Raw genomic sequence first — 23,340 nt, 5'->3', positions numbered from 1 at the left:
CTACACATGAAACAAATAATGAGATTAAAAACCTTTATGAAAAAACCTCATCTAGAATTTTGAAGAAGGTTTTTCTAGGAGGCCTCATTCTACTTATCTTGCTACTAATTCAAACTCTCTTCCTTCACATCTGCTTTGTAAAATTCTCCAACATAATGAGTTTGCCTAGGATCCACTGTGCCTCTTCTCATCTGAAATCGTTCTCTTGTGGCCACATGCAGGAGGCTATGGGACGGGACGAGAGAGCCCAAGAAGAAGCCTGTGTCTGAGGTCTACCTTGGCTCTGCTGGCTGGGGCTGCTCGGAGTCTGCTCTTTGCTCTGTCCTGACTGGTGTCACTGCAGCTCTGACTCCTTTCCATCTTGGAATTTAGGTTCCTAAAAGAGAATGAAGATAAAGCGTCAACCGTAGCCTATGACTGCTAAGGAAAAGAAAGATGGCAATCTCGTCTGTGCTTTCAAAGCTATGCAGCTATAACAGAAAATGCGTTAATTAACAAAATAAGTCTAAGACCAAATCCTGTCCAAAGAGAGAGTTCTCCAGAGAGGACATCTGGTTTAAGTCTTTGTTTCCAAACTTAGATCCTGCCTAAATAACACAAGACCAATGAGAGCAGGCATTATTACTATCCCCATCTTACAGACAGTGGAAACTGAGTCTTGAAGAGACTAACTAAACAACTTGCCCAGAGGCTCACAGCTGACAAGAAGAGGGGACTGGGCATGGACTCACCTCTGACCCCAGGCCTTGCTTATGACCTCTGACCCATACAGTGTGCTGCTGAGTTGGGCATCCAGGCCTTCCAGAGTTGGAACCAAGGCTCAGAGGTTAAAGTGTCTGCCTCCAATGCGGGAGACCCGGGTTCAATCCCTGGGTTGGGAAGATCCCCTGGAGAAGGAAATGGCAATCCACTCCAGTATTCTTGCCTGGAGAATCCCATGGATGGAGGAGTTTGGTGCAGGCTACTATCCATGGGGTCGCAAAGAGTCGGACACGACTGAGCGACTTCACCTTCACCTTCAATGGCTATTTCACTCATGCTTAGAGAAATGTAGGGACACCTCACCTTCCTTCATAGAATGGATGGAGGTCCAGTGGATAAGAATCTGCCTTCCAGTCTAGGGGATGCAGGTTTGATCCCCCTTCAGGGAACTAAGATCTCACATGCCTCAGGGCAACTAAGCCCATGTACTGCAACAAGAAGTCCATGCTCCCCAAGAGAAGCCCCTGTGTGCTGCAACTAGAGAAAGCCCACACATTGCAAGGAAGAGCCAGTGCAGCCAAAAAAGAACTTTTAAAAATAATAGTGATTTTAAAAATAGGATGGATGCAATATTAAATCACCTTTAGAAACATTTTTTTTTTCCTTTGCTTAGGCCCAGACCTCTTCTCAAGCAATCTAAATCATCCATGAAACAAATATTTAAGTACTTATAAAACACCTAGCAATGCACTAGATTCCCATGTAGGGAGTAAAAATTAAATATGCTCTCTCCCTTAATCTACTACATTTTAAGCTTCCAAAGGCCTACATCCTGGTGATTAAGCATTTTCAAGATCACAAGATTTATCTTGTGCATTATATTATGATTTTAAAATGCAAACCAAAAACCAAAGTAGCTGTATTATAACACTGATCTTACTGGGTAACAGCTCTACTCAACAAGCATTTAACATACACTTACTATATGCCAGTCACCTATGAACATTATCTGGGCACTGGAAATACAGAAAAGAATGAGGTACAGTCTAGGTCGTCAAGGAATCAGAGTCCAGTGGAGCAGACAAATAATTCAATATAACACAGTTAAATGGTACAGTGAAAAATTATGCCTAATAATTTTGCCTAATAATGGCATAAAAGTTATTAATTAATTACATGGGATGGAGTGAGAACAGGGTTGGAAAAGCCTTCAGGGGCATATGTATTTTGAAGGCTAAATAAGAATTTACCAGAAGACAAGGTGGACACATAGCCATGCAGATGATCCCAAACAGAAATTATTTCCTTGAGTGATTTTACTTAGCTCTGGAATGGGATAGTCATATCTACTCTTTTGAGCAAAAGATTTAAAATTTTATGACAGCAGATTAGTTAAGAGAAAACTTATAAAGGAGGTAATGAGGTACATGTCCTCGCCCAATTTGGGACCAGTCTGTTGTTCCATGTTTAGTTCTAACGGTTGCTTCTTGAGCTGCATACAGATTTCTCAGGAGGCAGGTAAGGTGGTCTGATATTTCATGTCTTGAAGAATTTTCCACGGTTTGTTATGATCCACACAGTCAAAGGCTTTGGCTTTGGCATAGTCAATAAAAAAGTAGATGTTTTTCTGGAACTCTCTTGCTTTTACGATGATCCAATGGATGTTAGCAATTTGATCTCTGATTCCTCTGCCTTTTCTAAATCCAGCTTGGACATCCGAAGTTCTTGGTTCATGTACTGTTAAAGCCTTGGCTTTGAGTATTGCTTTGCTAGCATGTGAGGTGAGAACAGTTGTGCAGTAGTCTGAGCATTCTTTGGCATTGCCTTTCTTAGAGACTGGAATGAAAACTGACTTTTTCCAGTCCTGTGGCCACTACTTTCCAAATTTGCTGGTGTATTGAATGCAGCACTTTCACAGCATTAGGATTTTCACAGCATTATCTTTTAGGATTTGAAGTAGCTCAACTGGAATTCCATCACCTCCACTAGCTTTGTTCGTAGTGATGCTTCCTATGGCCCACTTGACTTCACATTCCAGAATGTCTGGCTCCAAGTGGGTGATCACACCATTGTGGGTGTCTGGGTCATGATCTTTTTTGTATAGTTCTTTGTATTCTTGCCACCTCTTCTTAATATCTTCTGTTTCTGTTAGGTCCATACCATTTCTGTCCTTTATCGTTACCATCTTTGCATGAAATGTTCCCTTAGTATCTCAAATTTTCTTGAAGAGATCTGTAGTCTTTCCCATTCTGTTGTTTTCCTCTATTTCTTTGCATTGATCACTTAGGAAGCCTTTCTTATCTCTCCTTGCTATTCTTTGGAACTCTGCATTCAGATGTATGTATCTTTCCTTTTCTCCTTTGACTTTTGCTTCTTTTCTGAGCTATTTGCAACGCCTCCTCAGACAACCATTTTGCCTTTTTGCATTTCTTTTTCTTGGGGATGGTCTTGATCACTGCCTCCTATACAATGTCACAAACCTCCGTCCATAGTTCTTCAGGCACTCTATCAGATCTAATTCCTTGAGTCTATTTGTCACCCACTTTATAACTGTAAGGGATTTGATTTAGGTCATACCTGAATGGTCTAGTGGTTTTCCCTACTTTCCTTAATTTAAGCCTGAATTTTGCAATAAGGAGTTCATGATCTGAGCCACAGTCAGCTCCCAGTCTTGTTTGTGCTGATTGTATAGAGCTTCTCCATCTTCGGCTGCAAAGAACAGAATCAATCTGATTTTGGTATTGACCATTTGGTGATGTCCATGTGTAGAGTCTTCTCTTGTGTTGTTGGAAGAGGGTGTTTGCTATGACCAGTACGTTCTCTTTGTAAAACTGTTAAGCCTTTGCCCTGCTTCATTTTGTACTCCAAGGCCAAACTTGCCTGTTACTCCAGGTATCTCCTGACTTCCTACTTTTGCATTCCAGTCCCCTATGATGAAAAGGACATCTTCAGGGAGGCCTGGTGTGCTGCAGTCCATGGGGTTGCAAAGAGTCGAACACAAACAAACGACTGAACTGAACTGAACTAGAAGGTCTTATAGGTCTTCATAGAACCATTCAACTTCAGCTTCTTTGCATTAGTGGTGGGGCATAGACTTGCATTACTGTGATATTGAATGGTTTGCCTTGGAAACAAACAGAGATCATTCTGTCGTTTTTGAGATTGCACCCAAGTACTGCATTTCGGACTCTTCTGTGGACTGTGAGGACCACTCCATTTCTTCTAAGGGATTCTTGCCCACAGTAGTAGATATAATGGTTACCTGAATTAAATTCACCCCTTCTGGTCCGTTTTAGTGCACTGATTCCTAAAACGCCGGTGTTCACTCTTGCCATCTCCTGTTTGACCACTTCCAATTTACCTTGTTTCAGGGACCTAACATTTCGGGTCCCTATGCAATATTGTTCTTTACAGCACTGGACTTTACTTCCATCACCAGTCACATCCACAATTGGCTGCTGTTTTTGTTTTGGCTCAGCGTCTTCATTCTTTCTGGAGCTATTTATGGGGCACCTACTGACCTGTGGAGTTCATCTTTCAGTGTCACATCTTTTTGCCTTTTCATACTGTTTATGGGGTTCTCAAGGCAAGAATACTGAGGTGATTTGCCATTCCCTTCTCCTGTTTAATTTAATTATAACTATTCTGTTTTTTTGTGTGTTTGTGCTACTGCAAATAAAATTGCTCTAATTATATTTTCACAGTGTTCACTGCTAATATAAAAAACGCAACTGATTTTTGTGTGGTGATCTTGCATCCTGCAACTTTCCTAAATTTGTTTATTAGCTCTAATAGTTTTTTCATGAATTCCTTAGGATTTTCTATGAATAATACCATAACATCTGTGAACAAGGATGTGAAAGGAAGAATACTTGCTCCTCTGCAATCAGGATGCTTTTCTATTCTTTCACAGTTTTACTGAGCTATGTTTGACATATATTGTATAAGTTTAAGGTGTACAAAGTGTTGGCATTTGATACACACATATTGTGAAAGGATTCCATAGTGAGGTTAGTTAACACCTCCATCACCTTACGTAATTACCATTTATTTTGAAGGGTGAAGAACATTTAAGACCCGCTCTCTTAGCAACTTTCAAACACATAAATACAGTATTGTTAAGTATAATCACCACGCTGTACATTAGATGCCTAGAACCTATTCACCTTAGAATTGGACATTTATACCCTGTGACCAACATTTCCCCATTTACTCTGCCTTTTGCCAACCACCATTATACTCTGTTTTTATGAGTTTGGCTTTTAAAGATTCCATATGTAATTGACATACAATATTGTCTTTCTCTCTGACATAACTTTGCTTAGTGCAATGCCCTCAAGGTCCATCCACACTGTTGAAAATGGCAGAATTTTCTTATTTCTAGTATCTGAGTAATATTATATACACATATACGTATCTCACATTTTCTTTACCCATTCTTCCATGGACGGACACTTAAAGATTGTTTCCATGTCTTGGCTATTATGAATAATGATGCAATGAATGTGGGAGTGCAGATAGCTCTTGGAGATTCTGATTTCATTTCTTTGTGTATATACCCAGAAGTGGACTTGCTGGATCATACGATAGTTGGAATGTTTGCTTTTGAATTATGTATGTACCTTATTTTGGATATTAATCCCTTCTCAAATATGATTTGCAAATATTTTCTCCCATCTATAGGTCGCCTTTTCGTTTTGTTGACTGTTTCTTTTGCTGTGCAGAGCTTTCAAGTTTGATGCAGTCCCACTGACATTTGCTTTTGTCGCTCAGTGTCATCTCCAAAAATGACTGCCAGACAATGTCGAGGAGCTTTCTCTCTAGGCTTTCTTTTAGGAGTTTTACACATTCAGGTCTTATTGGTTAAAAGTTTAATCTATTTGAAGTTAATTTTTATGAGTGATATAAAATAGGGGCCCAATTTCATTTTTTTGCCTGAAATTTTCCAGTTTTCTCCAGCACCATTTACTGAAGAGACCATCCTTTCTTCACTGAGTGTTTTTAGGCTCTCTTGTCTCATATTAAGTTCGGTCGCTCAGTTGTGTCTGACTCTTTGCGACCCCATGAATCGTATCACGCCAGGCCTCCCTGTCCATCACCAACTCCCGGAGTTCACTCAGACTCACGTTCATCGAGTCAGTAATGCCATCCAGCCATCTCATCCTCTGTCGTCCCCTTCTCCTCCTGCCCTCAATCTCTCCCAGCATCAGAGTCTTTTCCAATGAGTCAACTCTTCTCATGCGGTGGCCAAAGTACTGGAGCTTCAGCTTTAGCATCATTCCTTCCAAAGAAATCCCAGGGCTGATCTCCTTCAGAACGGACTAGCTGGATCTCCTTGCAGTCCAAGGGACTCTCAAGAGTCTTCTCCAACACCACAGTTCAAAAGCATCAATTCTTCAGCACTCAGCTTTCTTCACAGTCCAACTCTCACATCCATACATGACTACTGGAAAAACCACAGCCTTGACTAGATGGACCTTAGTTGGCAAAGTAATATCTCTGCTTTTGAATATGCTATCTAGGTTGGTCATAACTTTTCTTCCAAGGAGTGTCTTTTAATTTAATGGCTGCAGTCACCATCTGCAGTGATTCTGGAGCCCCCCAAAATAAAATCTGACACTGCTTCCACTGTTTCCTCATCTATTTCCCATGAAGTGATGGGACCAGATGCCATGATCTTCGTTTTCTGAATGTTGAGCTTTACACCAACTTTTTCACTCTCCACTTTCACTTTCATCGAGAGGCTTTTTAGTTCCTCTTCACTTTCTGCCATAAGGGTGGTGTCATCTGCATATCTGAGGTTATTGATATTTCTCCCAGCAATCTTGATTCCAGCTTGTGCTTCTTCCAGCCCAGCATTTCTCATGATGTACTCTGCATATAAGTTAAATAAGCAGGGTGACAATATACAGCCTTGACGTACTCCTTTCCCTATTTGGAACCAGTCTGTTGTTCCATGTCCAGTTCTAATTGTTGCTTCCTAACCTGCATACAGGTTTCTCAAGAGGTAGGTCAGGTGGTCTGGTATTCCCATCTCTTGAAGAATTTTCCAGTTTATTGTGATCCACACAGTCAGAGGCTTTGGCATAGTCAATAAAGCAGAAATAGATGTTTTTCTGGAATTCTCTTGCTTTTTCCATGATCCAGGAGATGTTGGCAATTTGATCTCTGGTTCCTCTGCCTTTTCTAAAACCAACTTGAACATCAGGAAGTTCACAGTTCACGTATTGCTGAAGCCTGGCTTGGAGAATTTTGAGCATTACTTTACTAGCGTGTGAGATGACTGCAATTGTGCAGTAGTTTGAGCATTCTTCAGCATTGCTTTTCTTTGGGATTGGAATGAAAACTGACCTTTTCCAGTCCTGTGGCCACTGCTGAGTTCTCCAAATTTGCTCGCATATTGAGTGCAGCAGTTTCACATCATCATCTTTCAGGATTTGAAATAGCTCAACTGGAATTCCATCACCTCCACTAGCTTTGCTCATAGTGATGCTTTCTAAGGCCCACTTGACTTCACATTCCAGGATGTCTGGCTCTAGGTGAGTGATCACACCATCGTGATTATCTTGGTCTTGAAGATCTTTTTTGTACAGTTCTTCTGTGTATTCTTGCCACCTCTTCTTAATATCTTCTGCTTCTGTTAGGTCCATGCCATTTCTGTCCTTTATCAACCCCATCTTTGCATGAAATGTTCCCTTGGTATCTCTAATTTTCTTGAAGAGATCTCTAGTCTTTCCCATTCTGTTCTTTTCCTCTATTTCTTTGCACTGACCGCTGAGGAAGGCTTTCTTATCTCTTCTTGCTATTCTTTGGAACTCTGCATTAAGATGCTTATATCTTTCCTTTTCTCCTTTGCTTTTCACTTCTCTTCTTTTCACAGCTATTTGTAAGGCCTCCCCGGACAGCCATTTTGCTTTTTTGCATTTCTTTTCCATGGGGATGGTCTTGATCCCTGTCTCCTATACAGTGTCATGAACCTCATTCCATAGTTCATCAGGCACTCTATCTATCAGATCTAGGCCCTTAAATCTATTTCTCACTTCCACTGTATAATCATAAGGGATTTGATTTAGGTCATACCTGAATGGTCTAGTGGTTTTCCCTACTTCAATTTCAGCCTGAATTTGGCAATAAGGAGCTCATGATCTGAGCCACAGTCAGCTCCTGGTCTTGTTTTTGTTGACTGTATAGAGCCTCTCCATCTTTGGCTGCAAAGAATATAATCAGTCTGATTTCAGTATTGACCGTCTGGTGATGTCCATGTGTAGAGTCTTCTCCTGTGTTGTTGGAAGAGGGTGTTTGCCATGACCAGTGCATTTTCTTGGCAAAACTCTATTAGTCTTTGCCCTGCTTCATTCCGTATTCCAAGGCCAAATCTGTCTGTTACTCTAGGTGTTTCTTGACTTCCTACTTTTGCATTCCAGTCTCCTATAATGAAAAGGACATATTTTTTGAGTGTTAGTTCTAAAAGGTCTTGTAGGTCTTCATAGAACCGTTCAACTTCCGCTTCTTCAGCGTTACTGGTTGGGGCATAGACTTGGATTACTGTGATACTGAATGGTTTGCCTTGGAGACGAACAGAGATCATTCTGTTGTTTTTGAGACTGCATCCAAGTACCGCATTTCGGACTCTTTTGTTGACCATGATGGCTACTCCATTTCTTCTGAGGGATTCCTACCCGCTCATCTGAGTTAAATTCACCCATTCCAGTCCATTTTAGTTCGCTGATTCCTAGAATGTCGATGTTCACTCTTGCCATCTCTTGTGTGACCACTTTCAATTTGCCTTGATTCATGGACCTGACATTCCAGGTTCCTATGCAATACTGCTCTTTACAGCATCAAACCTTGCTTCTATCACCAGTCATGTCCACAACTGGGTATTGTTTTTGCTTTGGCCCCATCCCTTCATTCTTTCTGGAGTTATTTCTCCACTGATCTCCAGTAGCATGTTGGGCACCTACTGATCTGGGGAGTTCCTCTTTCAGTATCCTATCATTTTGCCTTTTCATACTGTTCATGGTGTTCTCAAGGCAAGAATACTGAGGTGGTTTGCCATTCCCATCTCCAGTGGACCATATTCTGTCAGACCTTTTCACCATGACCCACCCGTCTTGGGTGGCCCCACGGGTATGGCTTAGTTTCATTGAGTTAGACAAGGTTGTGGTCCTAGTGTGATTAGACTGACTAGTTTTCTGTGATTATGGTTTCAGTGTGTCTGCCCTCTGATGCCCTCTTGCAACACCTACCGTCTTACTTGGGTTTCTCTTACCTTGGATGTGGGGTATCTCTTCACGGCTGCTCCAGCAAAGTGCAGCCACTGCTCCTTACCTTGGACGAGGGGTATCTCCTCACCGCCACCCCTCCTGACCTTGAATGTGGAATAGCTCCTCTAGGCCCTCCTGCACCCGCGCAGCCACCGCTCCTTGGACGTGGGGTCTCATATTAGTTGACTGTATATGCACGGGCTTATTACTGAACTCATTAGTTAGCTCTAATAAGTTTTTTGGTGGAATCTTTAGGATTTTCTCTTCTTTAGGATGATATAAGATGATATCATCATAAACAAGGACAATTTTACTTCTTCCTTTCCAATTTGGATGCCTTTTATTTGTTTTTCTTCCTTGACTGCTACAGTTGTGACTTTCAGTACTATACTGAATAGGAGGGGTGAGAGTGGGCACCCTTGTTTTGCTCCTGATCTTAGAGGAAAATCTTTCAACCTTTCATTCATGAGTATGATGTTAGCTGTGGGCTTGTCATATATGGCCTGTATTAGTATGTTCCTTCTATGCCCAATTTGTCGAGAGTTTTTATCATGAAAGGATGTTTGTATTTTGTTGAACACCTTTTCTGCATTAAGATCTTACAATTTTCATCTTTCATTCTGTCAATGTGGTATATCACATTTATTGATTTACCTGAGCTGAACCACCCTTGTGATCCAAGGGTAAAACCAGTTGATCATGGTGTGTGATTCTTACAATTTGTTGCTGAATTCAGTTTGCTAATAGTTTGTTTGGAATATTTAATCAAGGATATTGACCTCTAGTCTTCTTTTCTTATAGTATCTTTATTTGGCTTTGGTATCAGGGTAATGCTGGGTTCGTAAAATGAGTTAGAGAGTGTTCCCTCCCCTACGGTTTTTTGAAAAAGTTAGAGAAGGGTCAGCATATTAATTCTTCTTTAAATGTTTGGTAGAATTCACCAGGGAAACCATCTGGTCCTGAGTTTTTCTTTGTTGGGAGGTATTTTACTACTGATTCAATTTCATTACTCATCATTTGTCTATTCAGATTTCCAATTTCTTCATAATTCAATCTTGGTAGGTTGCATGTTTTTAAGAATTCATCCATTTCTTCTAGGTAATCTAATTTGTTGGCATATAACTGTTCACAGTAGTTTTTTGGGATCCTTTGTGCTACTGTGGTATCGAGTGTGATGTCTCCTCTCACATTTCTGATTTTTTTTTTTTTTTTTTTTTGTCTTTTTCCCCTTAGTTAGCCTAACTAAAAGTTTAGTAATTTTTTTCTCTTCAAAATATCAGCTCTCGGTTTCACTGGTCTTTTCAATTTTTTTCCTGGTCTCCATTTATTTCTGCTCTGGTCTTTGTTATTTCCTTTCTTCTGCAATCTTAGGCTTAAGTTGCTCTTCTTTTTCCAGTTCCTAGAGGTATGAAGTTAGATTGTTTATTTGAGCTCTTTCTTTTTCTTAATAGGTCTTCCCTGGAGACTCTAATGGTAAAGAGTCAGCCTGCAATGTGGGAGACTAGGGTTTAGTGCCTGGGTTGGGAAGATCCCCTGGAGAAGGAAATGGCAGTCCACCCCAGTATTCTTGCCTGGAGAATTCCATGAACAGAAGAGCCTGGTGGGTTACAGTCCACAGACTCACAAAGAGTTGGACACAACTGAGTGACTAACGCTTTCACACTATCTACTTCCCTCTCAGAACTGCTTTTGGTGCATCCCATGCGTTTTGGTATGCTGTGTTTCCACTTTTGCTTCTTTCAAGGTATTTTTTATTTCGCTTTTAATTTCTTCTTTGGCTACCAGGCTGTTAAGGAGCATGAATTTTCCAGTTTTCCTCCTCTTATTCATTTTGAGTTTCATACCATTCTGGTCAGAAAAGATACTACGTATGATTTCGACCTTCTTAAATTTGCTGACCTGCTTTGTGACTTGTATCATCTATCCTACAGAATGTTCCATATGCAGTTGAGAAGAATGTGTATTCTACTGTTGGGTGGAATGTTCTATATATGTCTGTTTGGCTCATTTGGTCTAAAATATAGTTCAGGTCCAATATTTCCTTATTGATTTTCTGTCTGGGTGAGCCATCCACTGTTGAAAGTGGAGTGCTAGAGTCCTCTACTAATATTTGTATTGTTGTCAGTTTCTCCCTTTGGATCTGTTAGTATTTGCTTAAAATATTTTGGTGCTCCAATTTTGGATGCATATATTATATATTTATGATTATTTTATCTTCTTGATGAATTGACCCCTTTTTCATTATATAATGCCTTTTTGTCTGCTCCTACCATTTTTGGCTTAAAGTCCATTCTCTTTTCCCACTTCGGTTTTCATTTGTATATAGTATCTTTTCCCATCCTTTTCATTTACAGCCTACCTGTATCAGCCTCTTGTAGGCAGTATATAGTTGAGTCTTGTTTCTTTATTCAACTTGCCACTATATGTCTTGTGATTGGGGAATATAATGCATTTACAGTTAAGAGTAATTATTGATAGGTAAAGATTTACAGTGCCATCTTAGTCAGTTCCCAGTAGTTCTGTACTTCTCCTCCTTTAGCCTTCTCTTGTGGCCTGCCTTTGTGAACTGATAATTTTCTATAAAAGTATGCTTTGATGTCTTTGTATTTTTTGTGAATTTACTGTAGGTTTTTGCTTTGTGGTTATCATGAGGCCTACATAAAACATAGATATGAGAGTCTATTTTATGCTTGATAACAACTTATCTTCGATCACATACAAAACTTTATGCTTTTACTCTCCTCCATTTTGTTTCTGATGTCACAAAACACTTTCTGTCTTTTTATATTGTGTATTCATCAACAAATTAGTTTAGCCATAGTTATTTTTCAACACTCTTGTCCTTTTAACATTTATACTAGAATTAAGTGGTTAACTGAGAACTTCCCAGGTGACTCAGTGGTAAGTGATTAATGAGGACAGCCCGCCTGCCAACACAGGAGATGCAGGTTTGATCCCTGGGTCAGGAAGATCCCCTGGAAAAGGAAATGGCAACCCACTCCAGTATTCTTGCCTGGAGAATCCCATGGACAGAGGAGCCTGGCGAGCTGCAGTCCACGGGGTCACAAAGCATCAGACACAACTTAGTGGCTAAACAATAACAATAAATGTTAACACATCCCCATGTTACATTATTATTCTTAACCCTAACCCCTCCTAGCTAGTGACTGTTCTAATGTTTAGATCAGAACATCTCTACAATGATAGTTCTATCAAAGGGGCAGTGAGGGGTGTTCCCTTGGTAACTAATGAGCCAACCTGACATCAGTTTTCTTTATAATTAATAACCTCCCTCTCTCTCTGGTTGTGAAGATCACTGCCGTGTCCTGCCCGCTGTCTGCTGCACACAGTGGGACGTCACTCGAGTACCTTGCTTCAGACATGGAAGGTCCCTCTTTAATCCCATTAAACTACTGATGTCTATATTACTGCCTCTGGGCTCTTTCTTTAGTCTTGAGGCAGGGCAAATACAGGCTTGCAGACCTACAGGGTACAGCTCAACAGACACGGGGAGCATGCACATGGAGCTGGCCACAGGGTCAGAGCATTTGTGAATGAGGCATGTGGAACGATGGGAGTGCCCACTGGCCAGTGGGGAGGAGGCACAGGAGAGGTATCCCCAGTGGCTTGTGGGTGATGTCTGTAATGCAATTAGTAAGAGCTTCATCTCTTTGAAACCCTCTGGAGTACTATCTACTGCTTTCCTAACCTCTTTCTTTTGCTCAGTCACAGAGCTCAAGATTCAGTACCCTGGTTGAGGCAGAAGAGAAATGGGCTTCATCTACAGTTGGAGCCTTTTAATTAGAGAGTTTATTTACATTTAATGTAATTACCGATAAGGAAGGACTTCTGCCACTTTTCTATTTGTTTTCTACATGTCTTACACCATTTTTATTCATAATGCCTCCAATAATGCCTTCTTTTGTGTTAGATATCTCCTACTATAACCATTTTGATTTTCCTCTTATTTCTTTACCCATATGTGTTATTTTCTTAGTGGTTGTCCCAGGGATTACAGTTAATATCTTATTTGAAAACAATATTTCAAATTAATGCCAACTCATTTTCAGTAGCATATATACACTTTTTTCCTATATAACTCTACTCCCCCAATGTTGTTATTATCACATGAAGGTCACAAAAATCATGAGTGTGAAAATATTGTGGAAACCATCAACATAATATATACATATTATTATTGCAGTATTTGGTCAGGTTAAGAGGCTTCAATGCTGGCTGAGAACAGTCAGCAGTGAACTTGATAATGTTCCTAAGATTTAAGAGCTCAAACAATACCTTTGCTAAAAAAAACCAGAGAAGTAATTACACCTCCCACCTTTGTGCACATCCATTTCTATATTCCCAAGCCCTAACACGTACCTGAAACACAATGGATATATTTAATAAATTTCTTATAAGTAAATAAAAATATGCACAGAAATACCTATGACCTCCTTAAGAAAGGAGAGAAAACCTCAATATTTATTAGGAATCTATTATCTCTCAGGTATTGTATGTTTTAAATATATTACATCTCATTTAAACCATACAGAAACCCTGTAAATCAGCATCCCCAATTTTATAGACAAAGAACTGGAGGAAGTGATTTTTTTTCCCAGGTCACACATGAATCTCCAAACTTCTAAGGCATGTGCTCTTTCTCCCTCAGCATACTGATCTCGCAGTCTGCTCTATTCTGCCACAGAACAGATCCAGCACATCTAGGGAAGTTCTCTTTTCCAAACACACAATGAAGTCATAAACAAGAGAAAGCAGCATTGTTTCTGAAAGGTTTCTAGCTTAAAATTTCCACTGCCAAGGGACCAGATGGTTTCTGGGATGTCTCGTTAAGCTAAAAATACCCACAACCACAATGAGTCTGACTTACAAACAAAGAAGAGGAGGAGCAGCCAGTGTCAACATGCAGCTGGAAAGCTAGAAGACTTAATGCTTATGAAACACTGCTTAAAGGGTTTTCAAATGGTAATACATGATATAAAACATGAGATAGCTCATGTTATTAATTGCTTACTCATCACTCTCCCTCACATACCTATACCACATTAGTTCCCCCCGCCCCGCCACACTATTTTCTTAATCAGACGCTCAGGCCTGGCAGAGCTGAGTCCCACCAAGAAGCTGAAGGCAAGAGAGGATCCTGCTCCCGGCCCCTAACCTAGGTATGTGAGGCCCCTCACCCCAACACATACATACTTAGGTAAAAGCAGAAGCAGCTTCCTAGGGCCCAACTGTAGCTGCCATGCACCCAGAAATGGATAAGATTTTGTTACAACCCTTCCCTTGAATATTTATTATTGGGTTATCTGCCTTGTGTACACTAGCATTCTTTTTTTTTTTTAAGTGTACAATTTAATGGTTTAAGTATATTCACAGAGTTATTTAACCATTACCACAATTTTAGAACATTTCCATCACCTCATAAAGAAACCTCATACCCTTTAGCTATCACTCCTAAAACCCCACTTCTCCTCCAGCACTAAGCAACCACTGATCCACTTTCTGTCTATATGTATTTGCCTACTATGGACATACACTAGTATTTGTTTGCTGATGGATGGAACCATTGTTTCCACAGCTATATTTCAAAAGTAATGCAAAAGGATTTGAATTCACTCAAACAACAGGATAACTGGGCAGCTTCTTACCTAGCTCTATACAACTTTGTGGTTTTTTAGAAGAAAGTGAAAGTGAAGTCGTGCCCGACTCTTTGCGACCCCACGGATAGTAGCCTGCACCAAGCTCCTCCGTCCATGGGATTTTCAAGGCAAGAGTTCTGGAGTGGGTTGCCACTTCCTTCTCCAGGGAATCTTCCCAACCCAGGGATCGAACCCAGGTCTCTCACACTGTAGACAGATACTTTACCATCTGAGCCACCAGGGAAGTCCTGTTTAGAACAAGACAATGTATAAATTATTTAAACTAACAGAAAGAAGGAAGCTCTCTGTTACAAAGGTAGATCATTTCAAGACAAAGCTCTAAGTGCAGAGTCTTTTGTCACAGGATTCTGACGACGGTTTGCTAGAAAGAGCACAGGTTTGTGGAGTCAAGAGAGACCTGAGTTCCAATTTCATCTCTGTCACTTTATTGAGGTGAGAAGTTCTAGGGTGAATTGCTTAATCTCTTTGAACTGCATTTACCTTAGCTGAAAAATAAGAATGTTAGAAATCTTACAGGATTAATGTAGAAGCTAAAGGAAATGAGGTATGTAAAGTACTGAATACGGTAGGGAGACCTGGGAGAAAGCTAGTTCCCTGATGCTACTTGTCACCATCCTGCCATATCCCTCTGAAAACCACCAGTATATTCCTATTGCAGTATAACAGAGAGATTCAATTCAGTTCAGTCTTTGCTACTCCTTGCACTGCAGCACGCCAGGCTTCCCTGTCCATCACCAACTCCCAGCGCTTACTCAAACTCATGTCTACTGAGTTGGTGATGCCATCCAATCATCTCATCCTCTGTCGTCCCCTTCTCCCACCTTCAATCTTTCCCACCATCAGGGTCTTTTCCAAGGAGTCAGTTCTTTGCATCAGGTGGCCAAAGTATTGGAGTTTCAGCTTCAGCATCAGTCCTTCCAATGAATATTCAGGACTTATTTCCTTTAGGATGGACTCACTGGAGCTCCTTGAAGTCCAAGGGACTCTCAAGAGTCTTCTCCAACACCACAGTTCAAAAGCATCAATTCTTCAGCATTCAATTTTCTTTATAGTCCAGCTCTTGCATCCATATATGACTACTGGAAAAATGATAGCTTTGACTAGACCGACCTTTGTTGGCAAAGTAATGTCTCTGCTTTTTAATATGCTATCTAGGTTGATCATAACTCTTCTTCCAAGGAGTAAGTGTCTTTTAATTTCATGGCTGCAGTCACCATCTGCAGTGATTTTGAAGCCCAAAAAAATAAAGTCTGTCACTATTTCCACTGTTTCCCCATCTATTTGCCATGAAGTGATGGAACTGGATGCCATGATCTTCGTTTTCTGAATGTTGAGCTTTAAGCCAACTTTTTCACTCTCCTCTTTCACTTTCATCAAAAGGCTATTTAGTTCTTTGCTTTCTGCCATAAGTGTGGTATCATCTGCATATCTGAGGTTATTGATATTTCTTCTGGATAGAGAGATTACGGACACCTCTAAAACCTACTACTTAAGTTCCACATCACTTCTCCTTAGGATATCTTTCTTTTCCAACTGTAGCTGCCATGCCTACATGAAATCCACACTTTTAGCAAGATTTGTCCTCTAAACCAGTTCATCTACTTGATTTCTGTTCTTTTATCCCTCCCCCAACAATATGCAGATGACACCACCCTTATGGCAGAAAGTAAAGAGGAGCTAAAAAGCCTCTTGATGAAAGTGAAAGTGGAGAGTGAAAAAGTTGGCTTAAAGCTCAACATTCAGAAAACAAAGATCATGGCATCCAGTTCCATCACTTCATGGCAAATAGATGGGGAAACAGTAGAAACAGTGTCAGACTTCATTTTGGGGGGCTCCAAAATCACTGCAGATGGTGACTGCAGCCATGAAATTAAAAGACGCTTACTCCCTGGAAGAAAAGTTATGACCAACCTAGACAGCATATTCAAAAGCAGAGACATCACTTTGCCAACTAAGGTCTGTCTAGTCAAGGCTATGGTTTCTCCTGTGGTCATGTATGGATGTGAGAGTTGGACTGTGAGGAAGGCTGAGCACCAAAGAATTGATGCTTTTGAACTGTGGGATTGGAGAAGAAGACTCTTGAGAGTCCCTTGGACTGCAAGGAGATCCAACCAGTCCATTCTGAAGGAGATTAGTCCTGGGATTTCCTTGGAAGGAATGATGCTAAAGCTGAAACTCCAGTACTTTGGCCACCTCATGTGAAGAGTTGACTCACTGGAGAAGATTCTGATGCTGGGAGGGATTGGGGGCAGGAGAAGAAGGGGACGACAGAGGATGAGATGGCTGCATGGCATCACTGACTCGATGGACGTGAGCCTGAGCAAACTCCAGGAGTTGGTGATGGACAGGGAGGCCTGGCGTGCTGCGATTCATGGGGTCGCAAAGAGTTGGACACAACTGAGCGACTGAACTAAACTGAACAACACACACACACGCGTGCGCACACGCACACATACACACGCGATCTGCCCTAGACCATCATTAAGTCTTGTGGTTTCTCTTAAATCACTGCCTCAGTTTTTCTTCATAGTCTCCTTTCCCTGACAGTTATTGTTTGGACTATTCCCCACATATAACTTGCTAAATGCTATCCTGAGATTTTTACAGAACCCACCAACTGCCCTTACCCCTTCCATTTCATGTCCTGGCCACATTTCTTCCACCCTTTAAAACCCTACTTTAAACTACTTCTAGATACTTCAATCTTAGAGGTGAAAAGAATCAAATCATTCAGTGAAATCCCCTGCCCAGCAAGCAAAAAGTAGGGTCTAACAACCTGTATTTTACATAAATGATATAGAATGAGGTCAACTGATTTTACTCAAGCTCACACTACTGTTTCCCTAAAACCTCCCAAGACTGACTTCTCCATCCTCACACCTCTCTGGCTTGTCTCTTTTCATCAGTTCTAAAGTTAGTCCTCCAGTATCACATCATTTATGGGTCTGGTATCTGTCAGCTCAAAGAGTTCATATTTTCATGTGTTTGCTTTAAAAATGAGGAACAAGTCAGGATAGTTTAATTCATCCCAACACTAACTGGGCATGCAGTTATTATGACTGAGTCAGGAGTCACTCTCTGTCTCCCTCTCTTCTTACACACACACCTTACAGGAAGCAAAGACACTGCAAGGCTCTTTTGCTGAGCCCCACTCTGAACCACAAACTCAGGCTTAAAGTATAGGAACATTAGCAAACAAAATAATGCAGTTAATTTCTACTTAATTAAGGTTTAATTATGACTTGGTGCAATACAGACTTTTCTCTTACAGAATCTATAAAAGGATCCCCACAAGCTACTGCTAATGCATTAAAGGGAGAAGCTAACTATATAGTATAAAGGCTTTATCAGTGTGGTCACTAGATCCCCCCCACCCAAATCCCATATTAATCTTATAGAAGCTACTCTAAACAACCACCACCAGTCAACCTGTTTCCTCCACAACTCCCAGAGTCCTTTTTCCTAGAGACCCTGCAAGTTTGACAATTCTGACAAAAAGCCTCCTTTAACCCACCCACGGGCACAAAGACCTATATCATTAAGCATTTCACAAGTATTTACTGAGCCTCTCCTGTGTGCCAGGTACTGTACTAAATATTGTGAATATAATGGCAAACAAGATTTTTGTCACAGCTTGCAAAGGATTTAAAGTCTAGTGGGGAAGAGACTTTAGAAGGGATTTTATAGAAATCGGGATCTAAAAGAAGGTCAAGGGGGACAAAAGAGTACAGTGGAAAGAGAGAAGAAATCTAACTCATCGTCCTTCTATTCCAGCAGTCTAAGATTTGACAAGCCATGTTTTCTTCCTGGCCTTTAGTCTTTTCACTCCGAAACAAAGGAATTAGATAAGACAATATTCATGATCCTTTTCAGCTCTGGATTCTAAAATAAAATACAAAATAGTGGCGGCAATACTCACTGAAGACTTAACATATGCCAGAAATCTCACTAGGCACCATTTGCTTAACCTACAGTTTTGTACAGCAGTACTGGCAATACTGCCTCACTTTCCTTTTTTCATTTTTTACACTGGAAGGAGGATAGACGGTTTGACTATATATTTTTTAATGGTTATACCCTATTTCCCAAGTAGAAGTTTAAGTGATTTACAGTAAAAATATGTAAAAACTGAGACTTAATCAGTTCAGTTCAGTTCAGTTCAGTCGCTCAGTTGTGTCCGACTCTTTGCGACCCCATGAATCACAGCACGCCAGGCCTCCCTGTCCATCACCATCTCCTGGAGTTCACTCAGACTCACATCCATCGAGTCCGTGATGCCATCCAGCCATCTCATCCTCGGTCGTCCCCTTATCCTCCTGCGCCCAATCCCTCCCAGCATCAGAGTCTTTTCCAATGAGTCAACTCTTCACATGAGGTGGCCAAAGTACTGGAGCTTCAGCTTTAGCATCATTCCTTCCAAAGAAATCCCAGGGTTGATCTCCTTCAGAATGGACTGGTTGGATCTCCTTGCAGTCCAAGGGACTCTTAAGAGTCTTCTCCAAAACCACCGTTCAAAAGCGTCAATTCTTCAGCACTCAGCATTCTTCACAGTCCAACTCTCACATCCATACATGACCACAGGAAAAACCATAGCCTTGACTAGACAGACCTTAGTTGGCAAAGTAATGTCTCTGCTTTTGAATATGCTATCTAGGTTGGTCATAACTTTTCTTCCAGGGAGTAAGCGTCTTTTAATTTCATGGCTGCAGTCACCATCTGCAGTGATTTTGGAGCCCAAAAAATAAAGTCTGACACTGTTTCCACTGTTTCCCCATCTATTTCCCAGAAGTGATGGGACCAGATGCCATAATCTTTGTTTTCTGAATGTTGAGCTTTAAGCCAACTTTTTCACTCTCCTCTTTTACTTTCATCAAGAGGCTTTTTAGTTCCTCTTCACTTTCTGCCATAAGGGTGGTGTCATCTGCATATCTGAGGTTATTGATATTTCTCCCGGCAATCTTGATTTCAGCTTGTGTTTCTTCCAACCCAGCGTTTCCCATGATGTACTCTGCATATAAGTTAAATAAGCAGGGTGACAATATACAGCCTTGACATACTCCTTTTCCTATTTGGAACCAGTCTGTTGTTCCATGTCCAGAGCCTTAATAAAGACCACATTAAGTAATTAATATGAGAAGAGTATACCAAATGTTATTTTTAAAAATTATATGCCATGTTGTAAGGCCATGATGACCGAACTAAAAACTCTGCCATAATCCTAAACTTCTTGACAGTCAAAGCACAGAGGAAAATGGAACTGGACATGTAGCTCTTAGAAAAGACACTGGCTCAACAGAGAAAGTTTTTCCAGATTGAACTTTTAGTATAACTTGCAATCAGGTTTTTTTTTTTTGATTCTTCAAGTGGTAAAGAGGATATGAGGAATGAAAGGAAATAAATTTAAATGAACAACAAACCAGTTTTTCAGATATCTAAAATAAGACCTTAACCTTATAATTTATATCTTATGGTTCAAGTTATTAAATCTTTTCAATTCACATATATTTGATAATTAACTTAGAGATGACCTTGAGTTAACTATTCCTCTATCTGCCTATTTGAAAGAAGCTTCATTTTCAAAGAGCTATAGGACTTTATTAATAGTGTAGCAAAACATTCTTTGTTTTGAACTTTTCAAATGCAAATAGTCTGAGCTGCTCTCGCAAGATTCAGCCAGAATCTACTGATGAACTTCTTCCAAAATAACCATCCTACCAGGCCTACTTGCTCTTACCTCCATGCTTCTGGGCTTAAGAAAGAAAAGTTTACAGAGTAGATAAGTAAAATAAATGCAGATTAATTTGATTTAAATACAGATGTTTAAAAAAAACGTTAAAACTTGTACAAATGAATTCTCGTTAGGAAACACATTTGCAGAGAAAACCTGTTCTTTAGCTGTTGCTTACCAGATCGAAAAAAATGTATCTGAAATCCTCCCAAACTATTACCAATGTTAATTCCTTTTTACTTGTGCCAAAACATATAACATACAAGTTACCATTTTAGCCATTTTAAGTTCGGAGGCACACTGTGATGCAACCATCACCATGCTAATTCTTTTTTAATATATCCATAAACCTCATCTCAGTGTCAGCACTAACAACTCCACACTATTTTCCTAAATATCATCTAAAATTGAAACAATATTTTCTTAACTAAGAAATAAAGCATGTTGACTAAATAAGAGATGCAGTTCACAGTATTACCATAATAGATTTTCCAACCTAAAGTTTCCATGACATCAACAAATTATTTCCTAAAAAGATAACTGTACCAACCAAATCCAATTAATTTTTTTTCAATTGTACTAGTGATTGAACTCAGCCCACAACCTTGTATATTTGGAGGAAAATGCTGAAATTCATAAATGTAGACTATGACTGTAAACATCTCTTAACAATAAAATGTTAAATGAATATTTTCCTATAAATTAAGCCCATTGTGACTCAATGTTACAAACTACGAGAAAAGATGAGCCAAGGAGCAGGAAAAGAAGATGTCCTACAGATATTCCAGAGCCACACATAATCAGAAGCACTCCCCTTGGTATATATAGATTTTACATTTTCCCCTTCAGAGAAGAATTTTCAAAGTTCCTTGCTAGGCATTTCTAAGTAACAACATATTAACCTTCTAATCACTTTAAATGAATGAATTACAAAGGCAGAGATCAGAATTGGTAATAAGTAGTTCACCTATACAACGTCTACTCCAATTAATTGGGGCAGTTTGGCCTTGACATCATATTTGGGTTTAATAAAATTTCCTTTTTTTTCCAAGTAATTTCAAATGAAGAGATATTGACTAATTGCAGACTGCCAAGAGCAACATTATTTTGTTTCAGGGGATATTTATTGTAACTTGATTCAAATTAATGATATGATCTTTTTCTCTTTTTCAGTAGATCTCTCTAAAAACCATTAAGATATATCTGCTATAAATGGGAAAAAGTTCTATATATACGTTCTGCAGCTGACAATTCTTAGTCAAGCAATCTTGAATTTTTTAACTTTACAGAGCATTTATATTTCAAGCACATATGCACAAAGCAAGAGTTTCATCATCATCATAAATGGTGAAGTACTCTGGCTTACACATTATATACTGGGTCCTTATTACATCAGTCAAACTTCAGTGGCTGTAATAGCGTGGCCATTCAACAAATGTCAAATGAATGAATAAATAGTTTAGGAAACAGCCTTCCTGGAAGGAGTCACCATCACCCAGAGAAAGGAAGGCATTTAAGGGAAGGAGAAGTTTAGTGAATTTTACTCACAAAAATACTCAACATTCTGCAATAACCTATATGGGAAAAGAATCTGAAAAAGAATGAATGTATGTATAACTGAATCACTTTGCTGTATACTTGAAATGAACACAACATTAAATCAACTATACTCCAATAAATTTTTTTAAAAAAGAACAGGAAAATCAGAACATATACAAAAAGGATTCAGATATAAAAACATCAGGGATCACAACAGTATGAACTTTTTGACATTCTTAAACTTGGTAGATTTTTTTGGTTTTATTTATTAGTGACTAACAATAAAGAGCATTCAGATAAAAAGGATCCAGGTGTATGTCCACAAGTAAACAAGAAAGGCCACTTCATAATGCTGTGTTAAGGAAGAGAAGAACCCTAGAAGTAAGAGTGAGCAACATCAGCTAAACCAAAACAGACAACAAATGGGGTAAAGATCGTGTGTTTTCATATTAAAACAGAGTATGGCATGTGGTAGCTGTCCCCAGAATGTCCACTGAATAAATGATTCCTTCCAGCCTTCCTCCCTTCTTTCATTTTTCCTTCCCTTCCTTTCCCTCCTATCTATCTATCCATCCTTCCTTCCACTGAGGCCTTCATTATTCTTCCATCACCCAACATCCATCCACTTCCTCCTTCCTTTCCTTCCCAGGGCCTGCAAAGTGCAAAGTATCAAGAGATTCCTTGACAAGGGTCTTAAAAACTTTTCAGTTTGCCCTCTTGAAACCTATCAAGATATATTTTACTTCCAGGCACTGAAAAAAAAAAATCAAGTTTGGCCTCAAGTTCCTACTAAGAGAAAAAAGTTCACAAAGAAAATCCATGGCTACCGTCTTCAGTATCAATGGATACTGAATAAGGCTTTATTGTTTCCTCCCAGAATAGAAAGTTCAACTCTTCTGTCCAGCAGAGCAATTAGTACAATCCTATCCTGACGATACCAGAAAAGGATAATGTTTACTTTTCTTTAAAAATTCAGTTCAGTCCCTTATTTCTTTCTAATCCATATTTGAAAACCAGTTTCCCCCTTCCCCGACTCCCACCTCCCCCAAAGTAACTACAGTAAATCCTTTTGCTCCCCCGCCCCACCCGCAACCCCGACCCTTTTGCCTCATACCCCAGAATGAAAAGAACCCTGACTGAGTTCATTATCAGTCTCTTACCCTGCCAGGAAAGCTAAGGAGTAGGAGCTGCTCTTGGAAACAAATGCCGAGCGGTGTGTCTGTATCATCTTGCCTCGGGAAGGCTCTTCATTCTCTGAATCTGAGAGGCGTGCAGGACACTGGCAGGAAACAAGGGAGACAACACTGTCTATGCGGGTTCCCACGGACCCCCCCACAGCTAGAGCCCAAACCTCTCTAATACATGCCCCTTCCCTCAGTCCAAGCGATGATGCCAGCTGCCTCCTGGGATCCCAATCTGGAAAGCC

The 23,340-nt window shown here is 40.0% G+C and overlaps 1 protein-coding gene across 1 annotated transcript in view; it reads right to left on the bottom strand.

The window, feature by feature from the left end:
* Positions 1 to 23,340, bottom strand: part of RNF169 (ring finger protein 169) — a 92,947-nt gene that overhangs the window by 4,897 nt on the left and 64,710 nt on the right. Inside the window, exons 4-5 of the mRNA XM_052652324.1 lie at positions 23,075 to 23,193; positions 277 to 376 (exon numbers count right to left, since the gene is read on the bottom strand). Coding sequence (XP_052508284.1) covers positions 277 to 376; positions 23,075 to 23,193 — 219 coding nt within the window. The remainder of the gene's footprint in view (positions 1 to 276; positions 377 to 23,074; positions 23,194 to 23,340) is intronic.

Source organism: Budorcas taxicolor, chromosome 15 (genome assembly GCF_023091745.1).
Source record: "Budorcas taxicolor isolate Tak-1 chromosome 15, Takin1.1, whole genome shotgun sequence".
In the NCBI taxonomy this organism is placed as follows: Eukaryota; Metazoa; Chordata; class Mammalia; order Artiodactyla; family Bovidae; genus Budorcas; species Budorcas taxicolor.
Note: the sequence above shows the minus strand (reverse complement) of the source record. Positions and strands in the feature narration are given on the sequence as shown.